We start from the raw sequence: 13,350 nt of genomic DNA, 5'->3' as shown, positions 1-13,350 counted from the left end.
TGTAAAAAAAAAAAAAAAAAAAAAAAAAAAAAAAAAATATATATATATATATATATATATATATATATACATCCTTGAATCTACTCCAAATTTTTGAGTAAATCATTGGCCACTGGGACATTTAATTTGTTTGAAAAAAAGATGATTCACGACCCACATCAGACCCAAATCCTGAGTCATCACATGACTGTTAAGAACCGCTGGTCCAGCGGAAATTGCAAAGAGCCATAATTACGATAATGATGGTGGGAAATGAAGGGATATTTGCAAGAAATACTTAAAAAAAAAAAAAAGTAATTGAGAAGATTTAGAATCTGTTAAATGTCGAAAAGGAGTCAGAGATGACCCCAAGATTTAAAGCTTGGGTTGGTCCAATGAACCAATAGGAATGACAATGCAGCTGGTGTCTGGGGTTGCACCTGGGTGGGGGGATGTGGTGGAGAATTGGGAGAGGAAAATAATAAGCCTGCTCCAGACTAGTTGTCCATCAAGGGTATGCAGAACATGTAGCAGAACATGGCTTTGGCCATTGCAGACATGGGTCTCTAGGCTAAGAGAGAAACTTGTTCTGATGACATGTGAGGCATCAACAGAGAGGTTCTAACAGGGAAATCTAAAGGGATACTAAGACAGAGCTTGAGAAATGCTGGCATTTAGCAAGGGTGTGAGAGGGAAAATAAAAGGTGTTGAATGCCCACTGTTTACCCTGATCTGTGTTGGACATTCCTCTCATACTTTCTTCCACTTCCACTGACTTTGCACGCCCAACTTCCCATGCATGTTGCTTCTACCCAACTAAAGTGCAGACTCTTGGAAGGCAGGGGCACTGCTTTTTATTGTCTTACGTGTTTTGCCCTCGCATAGAGAATGCCCTAAAAAATCACTTACCCTATGAGTCACTGCTTGGGACTTTGATTTATATGTAGAAGGTGAATTTGCACGTTGACATATTTTGCCTCGTCAGAACTCAAGTACCACGCAGCATGGAGGAAGGGGGCAGTATTTAGTTATTTTATAGGCGGATTGCTGAGCCAAAATTTTATACTCTATTGGAAATTAAAACAATAAGATCTTCTGAAGTGGAAATAGTTTTCCGGGTCACTGGAAATATGGCCTATCTGATTTCTGCCATCTTTTTGAGGCCCCATGAATGATGAGTTCATATCCTAGGTCGACTTCACTTACTGGCTCTGTGGCACTGGGGAAATTACTTAACCTCTGTATGCCTCATTTTCCTCTTCTGTAAAGGGGTCAAAGATGGTACTTCCCTCAAAGGGCTGTTGTGAGGATTAAGCAATTTAGCAAATGTAAAGTGCAGAAAAATTGCTTGGCACATAAGAAGTGCATAATAAACGTTAGCTATTATGTCTGTGAGTTTTAGTTCCTTTCCTCATCTGCCGAGCAAAGCAAGGGACATATTCCAAAATACAGATTATTATTTAACATTTTAAATTAAGACAAAACTAAAAATGGACACAAGTTTGTTGTTGATGAATTTAAAAGTGAAGGAGTTGAATTCGAGTCACTGAGGGTGCTTTAATTTCTGTCTCATTTGGGGACATCTTTAGAGCATCTTTAGCAAAGATGCACTTTGCCCAGGGAGAAGAAAGCAGATGGGACATGTCAGGAAAGGAAGGCACCTACCTGCTGCCACCTGGGGAAGTGAGAGGAGCCTATGGGCAATGTCCTTACCCCACCCTGACAACATGTCCCACTCTGTATTGACCCTCTCCCAAAGGGACCAGCTTCCTTTTTTAGATTAAGACTTCAGTGGTGGAGACATGCTTGTTGGGGCACCTACGTGCTCTGCCTAATCTCCTTTGTTGGCCAACAGACCAGATGGCAGGTCTCACTGTGGTTAAGACTCAGGATGGTGTTTGGGATAATGCCATAGCCTGGCTTAAGAATTTAAATGATGTGTAGGCAGGGTTAAGAGGAGCATTCCTAGAACACTTGCTCACACCATTTTCCCCAGTTCAGTGATCAGCGAGCCCAGTATTTCCCAGATGCAGAGGACTTCAGTCCTAAACTCCACAGAGAGATGGAGGCAGGCACAGCGATATTTGAGTTTACCACGTGAGAAGCGCTGTGCTTTCACACATACCATCTTATTTAATACCTTTGACACCCCTGTGATGTAGCAATTATTCCCATTTTACAGACAAGGAAACTGAAGTTCAGAGAGACTCTGCTGTAACTTGCCACAGTTGTACATCTAGTATGAAATGGAGGCAGCATTCAAACTCAGGTCTCTATTGTAAAGTCTCCAGATCTGATCTTAAGGGAATTCTAAATAAGGGTGGGAGTATATGTTTGGAGAGATTTATGAAATTTACTGGAATGTATTTTCATGGACATTTTCACCCACCCTGTTCTGTATTTACTTACGTTATTTGGCACATTTCCAGAAGAATTAAGGGAGTAGACATATGGTAGAAATACATATATATATAAAATATATATTATATATAATATATATTATGTAATATATATATTATATATAATATACACACACTTTATATCTGTAGTTATATTCAAATGCAACATACCATCAATCCATTTTATTTTTTCTAGTAACTCAGATGTAGCCCATCAAATAAAGATAGCACCCAGTTAAGGAAAGCCTAGAATACTAGACTCGCTGAGTTAAAGACAATTGATCAAACCCAGAACCCATTTTATTCATCTTTAGAGCCCCAATGCGAAGCCTAGTACCTGAAACACAAAAGCTGCTTAATCAAAACTTGTTGAACATTTGTTGGCTTAGCTCTTCACTCTTTTAAAAATTCACTCCTAGGCTCTGCGAAACCAGAAGCTTCCTTCTTGTGTTAGTACACATTTTGATTTGCAAATACTCTGTTTACTGCAAATTTTTAAGAACACAGCTTTCTTGTGCAAGAGCAAAGGTGGAAAATCTTTTATAATCTTTCAAAGATAATTCACTCATTCAGCAAACACTTGGCTGGGAGCAGAAATACAAAGATGAAAGGCGATGTCACCGTCCTCCAGGAGTTCTTTACCTGGTGAAGGAGACAAACCAGAACGCAAACCCAGTGCGGTCTGTGAGGGCTATGACAGAGTGTGTGAGGGGGTCCCACAGGGGACTCAGGGAAGAGAAACAGTCAACTAAATTTAGCCTGAGGTTATTAAAGACAAAGGAAAGAAATCTGATTCAGTGAGTATTAAAAATATTTTAATGCAGTTGAATGCCCAGTTAGGGAGGGATATGTCAGATTTACTGAAGGAAAATGCTCTCTGGAAGGTCAGGGGAGGAGGGAAAAGACCGGGGAAACCTGGTTGGAGAATATCTCCTGTATCAGAAAAAAAGCAAAGACGATGTTTCTGTGAGTGTTTGATTTCTTATTACATCCTGCTCTCCAATTCATAGATGTCATTGAAATTCCAGGGAGGTCCTGAATTGCTGGTAACAGTTCTTCAGTTTTTCCTAATCCTACAAACCTGTAGCATCTCTTCTCTGAATGAAACAGTCCCAGCATTTGGCAAAGAGTGTCAGGTGAAATGGTGGACAAATGAATATCACTCTAGGATAGGTTGACATTTCATGCTGGACCCAGCTGAATGCTACATGCTCGTTCTCTCCCTAAAGTCCCTCCTACTGACCCGACCCCCACCCACAAGTGTACTTGTATATGAATACCACTTCGTTGGCCAGAACAATGCAAATCTGGAGTAGAATTTGATTGTGGCTCTGAAACTCACTCCAGAAGGAACGTCCTGATAACCTCCAGCACCTCATGCAAGCACATCTCCCCTGCCTTCAAAGAAACGTGGAATTCCATGCACAGAAGAGATCTAACACCCAATCAAATGCTTTAAGAACTCCTACAGGCACACCAGTCATCTCTCCCGTTTTCTCCTCTATGGGTGTTTTGTCAATTCAAGAACCTCATCTGTGAGCCAGAGAGGAGCTGGGAAATGCTACGACCCGTAGGGGTAGAGCTAAAAGCATCCAGACTCTATTAGGCATCCATACATAGACCAAATCCATGTATGTGTCCCTTGCATGCTGTGTATTAAATGTAGAAAAATCCCTGGGACAAAAATCTAACTCACAGACAAGCTAGGCTTGGCCGTCACATACCATACTTGGGCACGTTGGCTACAGAAAGCGGGGGGTGAAAGACTACAGAAGACAAACTTCATCTCCTTTGCAGCTTTTCAGATGCTGTTTCTGGACCTGAAGACTACTTTTTCTTCATCTACACATCCACCCACTAAGCATTTATCGAGTACCTATCACACGCCAACGTACAACTAGATGCTAGAGATAGAAAGATAGATGGATAAGATACCACCCAGGAACTCAAAGTCAGGTTAGGGAATTAGACAATGAGCACCCCCCCCAAAAAAAAATAGCAATGACAAAACAACATGGTAATTGCTTTAACTGAGAAATGAAAGAAGTCTTGTGAGAATCTAGAGGACAGAAAAACTTCAATAAGAGAGTAAGGGAAAGGGTTTCCAGAGGGGATAAAGGGTTTTTAAAATCAAGTACTTCACTCCACTCCTCCTCTATCATGCTTTTCATACCCACCACTGGGTGTGTGTTGGGGAGAAAGGCCTGTTAGGGTGTTACTACCATTCTTCTAAAGAACACTGCAATCCAAAGTGTGGTCCCAAGACTAGCACCATCCCTATCACCCTGAGGCATTGAAAAGGCAATGCCGCGTGAGCCACGGCCGCTGAGCCTGCGCGTCCGGAGCCTGCGCTCCGCAACGGGTGGGGCCACAGCGGTGAGAGGCCTGCGTACCGCAAAAAAAAAAAAAAAACAAAAAGGCAGAACCTCAGACCCCACTCAAGATCTTCCCATTGAGAATCTGCATTTCAACACGATCCCCAGGTGCTTCATATATGCATGAACAACCGAGAAGCATCGTCTGAGATGAGAGCCTCATCTCTGGAAATAAGCTTTCCACAGAATCAGGATCCCTCACCCAAAAAGGACAGCATTCACTGCCTACATTGGACAGTTCCCAAACTTTCTGGGCTCAGGATCTCTTTACATCTTAAAAGTTATTAAAGACACCAAACAGATTTTGCTTATGTGGCTTATAGCTACTGACACCATTCTAGAAATTCAAACTGGGAAATATTTTGCTAGTCCATTTTAAAACAATAATAAATCTCTACATAATAACATAAATAACAGTTGTTATGCAAAATAACCATGTTCAAAAAAATATTAGGGAGAAGAGTACCATAGTTTTTTACATATTTTCAAAACATTTTAACATCTTGTTTAATAGAAGACAGATGGATTCTCATATCTACTTCTGCATCCACACATCAACTAGCCCCTGGGCTCCACTGCACGCTCATAGAATGAGTGAAAAAATTATATTTTAGCGTGATTATGAAAATAGTTTTGACCACAGAGGCCACCAGACCACACTCTGAGAACCACTGATCTATCACATCCCTAGAGCTCTCCTTTTTCATAAACACTTTACCTGTTGACTCTAAGGAAGCACTGTCATACCCCGAATTATGCCAATTGCTGTGATTTGTCACAATTGTAAAGAAAAGTCTTAACTGAATCTTTTGAGAAAGGTTTCTTAACTGTGTAAATTCTTCGGATGTAAAGATTCCACGTGCTCCCTTCCAAGACCAGTTGAGTGACCCTCACAGTTGTGTATTATCTTAGCCAAGCCACGTTACCTCTGTTGACCTCACTGCAGTTAGTATTGGCTGCACTAACTCTAATTTGCATAAGAACACTGCAAATGAAGAGAAGCTATGCATAGGAAAAAAAAAACCAAAAATTTCATCAATTATCAATACTAACCAAATGTAAGGTGTTTTTACATATTTTCCACAATACCTCTTGTTACACACTTAACATTTAAAATGTTGACTTTCTGGGGCTTCCCTGGTGGCGCAGCGGTTGCACGTCCGCCTGCCGATGCAGGGGAACCGGGCTCGCGCCCCGGTCCGGGAGGATCCCACATGCCGCGGAGCGGCTGGGCCCGTGAGCCATGGCCGCTGAGCCTGCGCGTCCGGAGCCTGTGCTCCGCAACGGGAGAGGCCGCAACAGAGGGAGGCCCGCATACCACCAAAAAAAAAAAAAAATGTTGACTTTCTGATTAAATTTTCATACTTATGAAAAACCAGACCTAACTAGTACCTGCTCTATTTTACACCTGCTTCCATGTTCTATCTCCAGGTTTCTCTTGCTACTATTTTGTCTCATTTTTATTTCCTCTTGTGCTCCAAGAACCTTATTGTTCCAGTTTATTGTCTTAGCAGCCCAGGGAAATTTGGCCTTGCTCCTGAAGCAAACTTTATTTAAGACAGAAAGCACAGATCTAAAAGGGACCTTAATATCATCTAGACCAGTAGTTCTCAATCCTTCATGCACATTAGAATCACCATTGCTTGGAGAATTAAAGGGGAAAAAAAATAAAATAAAATCACACCAGAGTTTCACCCCAGACTAAATAAATCCAACTCTCCGACGTGAACCCAGGCTTCGGAAGTCTTTTAAAGGTCCACCAGAAGATTCTAATGTGAGTCCAGAGTTGAGAAACTCTGATCCTCTGACCTAGTTCAGCTATGCACTTTATAGATTGTGGAGAGGCAATGGGAGGTTGCGGGGAGAACAGCCAGGAGGGAAGGAACCTTATCTAGAGTCTCCAGGATAGAGCTAGGATTTAACACCACCTTCTGGCCAGACAATATAACCAACATTCTTCCATTAGTTCTCTTAATTCAGAGTTCTCAAAACACAAACAAAATGGAATTTACTCTCCTTCCTTTGAATGAAAGACACTGTTTAAATAACTGCATTAAGGTATGTTTCATATACAATAAAATATATGCATTCATTTTAAAGTTCAATAAGTTAGGACTTCCCTGGTGGCACAGTGGTTAAGAATCCGCCTGCCAATGCAGGGGACACGGGTTCGAGCCCTGCTCCGGGAAGATCCCACATGCCGCGGAGCAACTAAGCCCGTGCGTCACAACTACTGAGCCCACGCACCTTGAGCCTGTGCTCCGCAACGAGAAGCCCACGCGCCTCAAAGAAGAGTAGCCAAGCTGGCCGCAACTAGAGAAAGCCCGTACACAGCAACAAAGACCCAACACAGCCAAAAATAAATTTAAAAAAAAAACAGAAAGTTTAATAAGTTAGACAAACTGAGGTTCCGACCTCCCCAATCTTGATATAGAACATTTCCATCATCCCAGAAAGCTCTCTGCCTCTTCCCTGCCAGCAACATGCATCCCAGGCCCCAGGTGACAATTACTCTGATTTCTATCATTGCATATTAGTTTTTCTTCTTCTAGACCCTCAGATAAATGGAATCAGACAGTATGCTTTCTTTCCTGTCTGCATTCTTTCACTCAGCATAATTTTTTAAAGATTCAACTCTGTTGGATCAGCAGTTTGTTCCACTTTATGGATGAGTAATATCCCACTGTATGGATATTCCACAGTTCATCCATTGGGTTGTTCCCAGTTTGGGGCTATTACAAATAAAGTTGCTATGAACATCTCTGTACAAGTCTTTGGGAGGGCATGAACTTTTATTTCTTTTGAGTAAATACATAGGAGTGGAAATATTAGGTCCAGCATGGCCCTGGGAGGCAGGGCATGTAGAAGAATCTGTTCCAGCCCAGCAGTCAGCCACAGCTGGTTCTGCATACAGATGGGACTGTTTATTAACATGGAGATTAAAATACTGACTTCACAGACATGCTAAAGGGATCGGAGACAATGTATGTAGAGTGGCTGGTAAATAGTAGATACCTAGTCAATGATAGTAGAAATAACTAGAAGCAGAACTGGGTTGAACTGGAGCAAGATCCCTGAATTTTCCAGTGAGGTGTTTTTCCACTACTGCATGCTGTTCACCTCCCCCCAAGCCTCCTCCAGCCAAAGGTTCCCTCAGCCTCCACCCAACCCCAATACCCTCTCCTGTCCTTGAAGTTGAGGCCATAAAATATGAACTGCCTTCTGAAATAATTAATGTAGAAGTGTTTCTTGGCTAGTTTGTTTTAATAATTTTTAGTTCTCTTTGGAAAAAAAAAATCCATATAAGGGAACGCTTGGTACATGAATTCAGTTAAGGCGAAATGTCCACCTTTCAGGCAGTATTAGGCTGAGATATGACTGCAAGGGGGTGACCAAACCTACCAGGACCTGTAAGTGAACCTGGAAATAGCTTTTGGACAATATGGGCCTATTTGCATTTAAACCCTCTCTGTCATCTAGTGCTTTCCTCCATGCTTATTTTCTACCTGTGCAGCTCTTTCAGTTGACTCCTTTAAGTGTTCAAATAAATGTCTCATTTTTCAAGGTCTACCACTCCTTTCCTACTTCTCCTTTCTGCACCTCCCAGTACTCTTTCCACTTGAAGGACAGAGGAGCAAAATAAATGCCCAATGGCCAACATGTCCTATTAAATACACACATGTACACACCACCCTCATCTATGTTCAACTATGAAAATTGTGAAGACCAATTCACTTTACCAGATGAATCACGAAGGAAGCTACCATAGAATAAGAGGTGCTTTTCTCTCACAAAATGTCTCCGCACTCATGGGGGAGTGTAAGAGACGACCCTGCCAACCTCTGAGCTGACAAGCCCCGGATGTTCCCAGCCCCCCTCCCTGAGCTGACTGCCTCACAATCATACTTCCCCTCCCTCAACAGGCCCTCTCCCTGCCCTGCGCTGCCCTCCAGGCCTTTCCCTTGATCAACAGCCTTTCTAGAGCTTCTCAGCTAAATCCCAGGCCAGCAGACAGTGCTTCACCTCAGCCAATTTGAGTGCATGCTGCCTATGAGATCTTCGGAGACTCTCTCAGCTGCCACGTTAAAACTGCATGTGAGTCTTCCTCAGGAGGCCTAATAATATCGTGTTTCACCTTTGAGCCACTTTATAAACATTAACTGATTAAGCCACCCTTCTCTCCTCATAAGCTCTGGGCTTCTGCAGAGGGGACTTCATCTTCCACTCCCCTCAAATTACTCCAGGAGGAAATAAGCTGGGATCTGAAGGCTCTGTTCTGGGGATTTTAGGCCAAGACAACATTAATGCCAAAGGTCCTGGAATAACAACCGCTGCTTGGGTAATGGCATGGACGTTTCTTTAAAAGAGACTGAATTGAGGTTCCCATCTCCCAAAGCCAGATTAGCAGAATGAAGAACTTGCCTCCATGGTCTAGCGCAGGGTCACTGAACTACTACGGCCCATGACACAAAATCCAGCCTGCTGCCTGTTTTTATGAATAAAGTTTTACTGGAACAGAGGCATGCTCAGTGATTTACATGATATCTATGACCACTTTTACATGACAATATCAACCGAGTGGTTGCAACAGAGACCAAATGATCCACAAAGCCAAAAAACAACAAAAGAAATGACTGCCTGGTCCTGTAGAAGACGTTTGCTGACCCCTGGTCTAGGGAATTTAAAGTTTGTTCTCATCCCGCATATTCCCTAAATATCTTTAATCAAGTCTCCTTCCCTCTCTGGGCCTCAGTGGCTACATCTGTAGACTGAATAACCTCTGACCTGAATCATTGCCTTGGGTTTATTCTCTCATTGTTCTGTAAGTATTACCATCTTATTTGTCAGCTTTGCCTCATCATTACAGCTGACTTTTCTGTGAGCAGGAACAGAGTTTTGTGTGTCTCATGAATCACTGTAGGCACAAGGCTCTCTGCTGAGCTCTAAATCCACTTCTGGAGTGCAACTGAACTGACTTGAATTATATTTCTTTCTTTGCAGAGAGATCTCGCAGAATGATGTCTTGGAAGTGATAGAGGCAAATGTGTTCTCCAACCTGCCCAAACTACATGAAATGTAAGCAAGAACCTGTGGGGTTTGCTCATGGCTGTTCTCGGCCATAGCTTTAAAGTTCACTTATATTCCTGGGAGGCCCTGGCTCTGCTCTGCCCTCAGACCCCTAGAGTTTCATTTTAAGATGTCAAAGTCAGTCCAAAAGGCACTGTCATGTGTCTCTGCCTGGTGATCCAGGTCCCATTCCAGAGCTTGGTCTTATCCTGCTTCTTCCCTCCCAGAATTTCTAGCATAGTAGACTCAAGAATCTAGCTCTGTGACCGCAAGTACGTCTACCTCATCCTCTCATTCAAATTTATTCCACAGTCAAAGCCCAAAATAAATCCCCCATGATGTAGCTGAAGATGGGCAGTCTTAGTCTGACTCCATATACTCACAATGAAACCTTGGCCAAGATACAAAATCATGCGAAGACTTAGTTTTCTTTATCTGTAAGTGAGAATAATAAAACTGCATGCCTCACAGGATCACTGTGATGAATAAATGAGATGATATATGTTAAATAGATCTATCACATCAACCGGCATACGGTAAGGTCGTAACAATCCTTGGCCTCTTTACCACTCCGACCAAATTTACTTCCTCTGGTTGACATTCTAGTTTTACATACATGCCAATACTCACACAGATCCACCTCGGTTTCATACCAGTCTCTAATTACCATAGGTTATCAAAGCCAGAAGAGACTTCACAGACAATCTGGTGCAAAATTTTCCAAAGTATATTCTGCGTATCATTAAACACTTGGAAAATTATTAAGTGCTCCAAAAAAAGGAAAAAAAGTCTACGGTCAAATAAGGTTAAGCTGGACAGATTCACTGACTATAGGAAAACTCAGAGCCTGTAATATGCGAATATACACTTGGAATCTCCAAGAAGGATATCGTGTTAAGAGTTTCTCAGATAATGTCATTGGAAAGGTTTCTCTGTGAAGCATTGATTAATATCTCACAAAACTCTCACGGAGCACAGTTAGGAAAGCCAGTGACCCACTTTCCTAATATTACAGGTGAGGAACGAAAGACAGAGAGAAGTTGTGAGGCCTGTCTGGTCACCCAGCCAAATCCACAGCAGGATAAGGACTTGAACATAAATCTCCTGACTCTCGTATCTTTCTGAAAACTTTTTAGCGCTTGTCAAGCCTATATACATACCCCCACACACACATGCATAATTCATATATGCATCCATCCATCCATACGAATTTGTTTAGGAATGACAGTCTGTCCACTTTGGCAGACCTCCTTCCCTTTTCTTCTACTCACTCCGCCTCCCACTCATTCTTCCTCGTTGTCATTAAGCCTCTGCAACTGACGCCTTCCCTCCCTGCCCCCATTGCCCTCCTGCTCCTTCCTTCCTTCTCACTCTGCTTGGCCTTTCCTTACCCTAGTTGGGAAGAGAGATCTGACCAGGGTCTCAGAACCCACAGAGACTATCACAGAAATGAACCAAAGGGCAGCTGGCCCTCTGGGCAAGGTCAAGCAGGCGTCCCTCTGCGCTCTTCAACGGGCAGTGGAGCTAATGGGATGGCTCTTTCATCTCTTCCCTGCATGGAGAGGTGCTCACCCCCATGTAGCACTGACTGTACTTAAAATGATTAATTACCTGGTACTTGGATCTGGGGAGCTACAGGTTACTGCAACATTAAAGCTAATGAAACAGGGAGGAAGTAATTAACACAGAGCATCTCTGCAAATATACACTGATCTAGCAAGATGGGGAAAGGGCAGCCTCTCTCTGTCGGAATCCCAATGTGAACATGCCCACCTCCAGACCTGCACTGTGTCCAGATCAGGACACAGTGCAGGTCAACCCGGGGCAGAAGCCATCACTTCCCATGAGCTGAGAGAGAGCAGCCTGAGTTTGCAGCGTGAGGGGACTCACTGGCACATTCCCACCTGCTGTCTGCTGGGACTGCACAGTGAAAGCCAGAGATGCCCACTGGTTTTCCCCCAGTCTTTGTTTTCCTTTGCCCCTTCACTCTCCTTTTCTCTAATCTCCTTTGGCTCTTCAGCCTTCTTCCTTCCCACCCTCTTTTGTTGTTTTCCATGCCCTCTGTTGTCTCCCAACCAGACAAAAGCTCGTTTCCCCCATTAGTCTTGTCCCTACCCTCTTAGCCTCCTCAGACCCTGGGAGATCCTTAATGGTTAACGACTCAGCTGTGCTCAGTGAAAATGACTCCCGCGGTCAGCGCTTTGTTTGTCTCTGATGAATAGGTTCCAGGAAGACTTCAGTGATGAGAGTTATATGGGACAGGGTTAATATTTTGTTTGCACAGTTTAGTATAGTAAAAGACACCACATGTATGCTCAATTTTTGTTGAAACGATGGATGGATGAATAGATGGATGGATGGGTGAATGACATTAACACTCTTTGCATAATGTGAAAAACACCATAGCATTCCTTACTGTTGAGGTCACGTGCATGTTCTTTCCTCTTTTACAGTAGAATTGAAAAGGCCAACAACCTGCTACACATCAATCCTGATGCCTTCCAGAACCTTCCCAACCTCCGATATCTGTAAGAACTCCTGTGCCCGCTCTATGATCAAATTGTGCACTCATATTTTAGCAAAATATCCATTTGCAACTCTGGGGAACAATTGCTTTTAATCAAAGATGTGGGGCAGAAGTAGAAGTGGGGAGACACTTGCTGGTGGATTTTAGTTTGGTTTAATGAGTGAATTCCACTGACATAATTGCATTTTGTTTTCATTTACAAAAACAGACATCATAAGGAATGCCATTTGCATTAATGGGATTGTCACAAGGACCTCTTGCAGAACTCAGTCATAATTTAGTGTTAATGAGATACAGCCAAAATTTCCGCTAGCATTTAGCTTGTGACCTTGACCTCAAAGACATCATCTCTCTTGTTCTGCATTTAAGCATTTTTTTCTTTGATAGATTACAGTGTTTTATATTAAAAGTTTTGGTTAATAATAGACAGGGTATTTTTATCAGCAGAGAGATTCCTGGTGTTTGAGCTTTATCCCTTGGGCCTGCCTCCATTTGCAAAAACACTGCTTCTTCCACTCAAACAGATTTCAGATTAGCTGAGGGCTTGTCAGAGCCCTGAGTGCTGTAATGAGGCCCCACAAAATAACAGATAAGAATTTGACCTATGGAGTCAAACTTTCCGGACCCATTTATTAGCCACTGATCACAGGCAAGAATTTAAGCTCTTAAAGCCTGTTTCCTTGTCAAGAGAATGGAAATCATGATGGATGTGTATCTGTTACCTATTAACATAATAATAACGCATAACCACCTACCCCCAAAAGACAGTTTTTAAGCAACAACGATGTATCATTTTTACCTGTCTGTGAGTTGATCAGTGGAATGGTTCTGCTGAGCTGGACTCTGTTGGCCTGACCTCAGCTAAGCTCACTCATGTATTTGAAGTTAGTTGGCAGGTGAAGTGGGTGCTGGCTGCTCTGGATGGTCTCGGTTTGGGATGACAGCTCTCCACCAAGTGGTGTTCGTTTCTAGCCAACTCACACAGGCTTGTTCACATGGCTGT

At 42.7% G+C, this 13,350-nt stretch overlaps 1 protein-coding gene across 1 annotated transcript in view; it reads left to right on the top strand.

The window, feature by feature from the left end:
• Positions 1–12,772, top strand: part of LOC102975917 (follicle-stimulating hormone receptor) — a 122,358-nt gene extending 109,586 nt beyond the window's left edge. The window contains exons 3-4 of the mRNA XM_024118828.2: positions 9,755–9,829; positions 12,274–12,772. Of these exons, the coding sequence (XP_023974596.2) occupies positions 9,755–9,829; positions 12,274–12,352 (154 nt within the window). The 3' untranslated portion in view covers positions 12,353–12,772. The remainder of the gene's footprint in view (positions 1–9,754; positions 9,830–12,273) is intronic.
• The last annotated feature ends 578 nt before the right edge of the window (positions 12,773–13,350 follow it).

This window comes from Physeter macrocephalus, chromosome 12, assembly GCF_002837175.3.
Source record: "Physeter macrocephalus isolate SW-GA chromosome 12, ASM283717v5, whole genome shotgun sequence".
NCBI lineage: Eukaryota > Metazoa > Chordata > Mammalia > Artiodactyla > Physeteridae > Physeter > Physeter macrocephalus.
The sequence above is the reverse complement of the archived record's forward strand: the minus strand, read 5'-3'. Positions and strand labels throughout refer to the sequence as shown.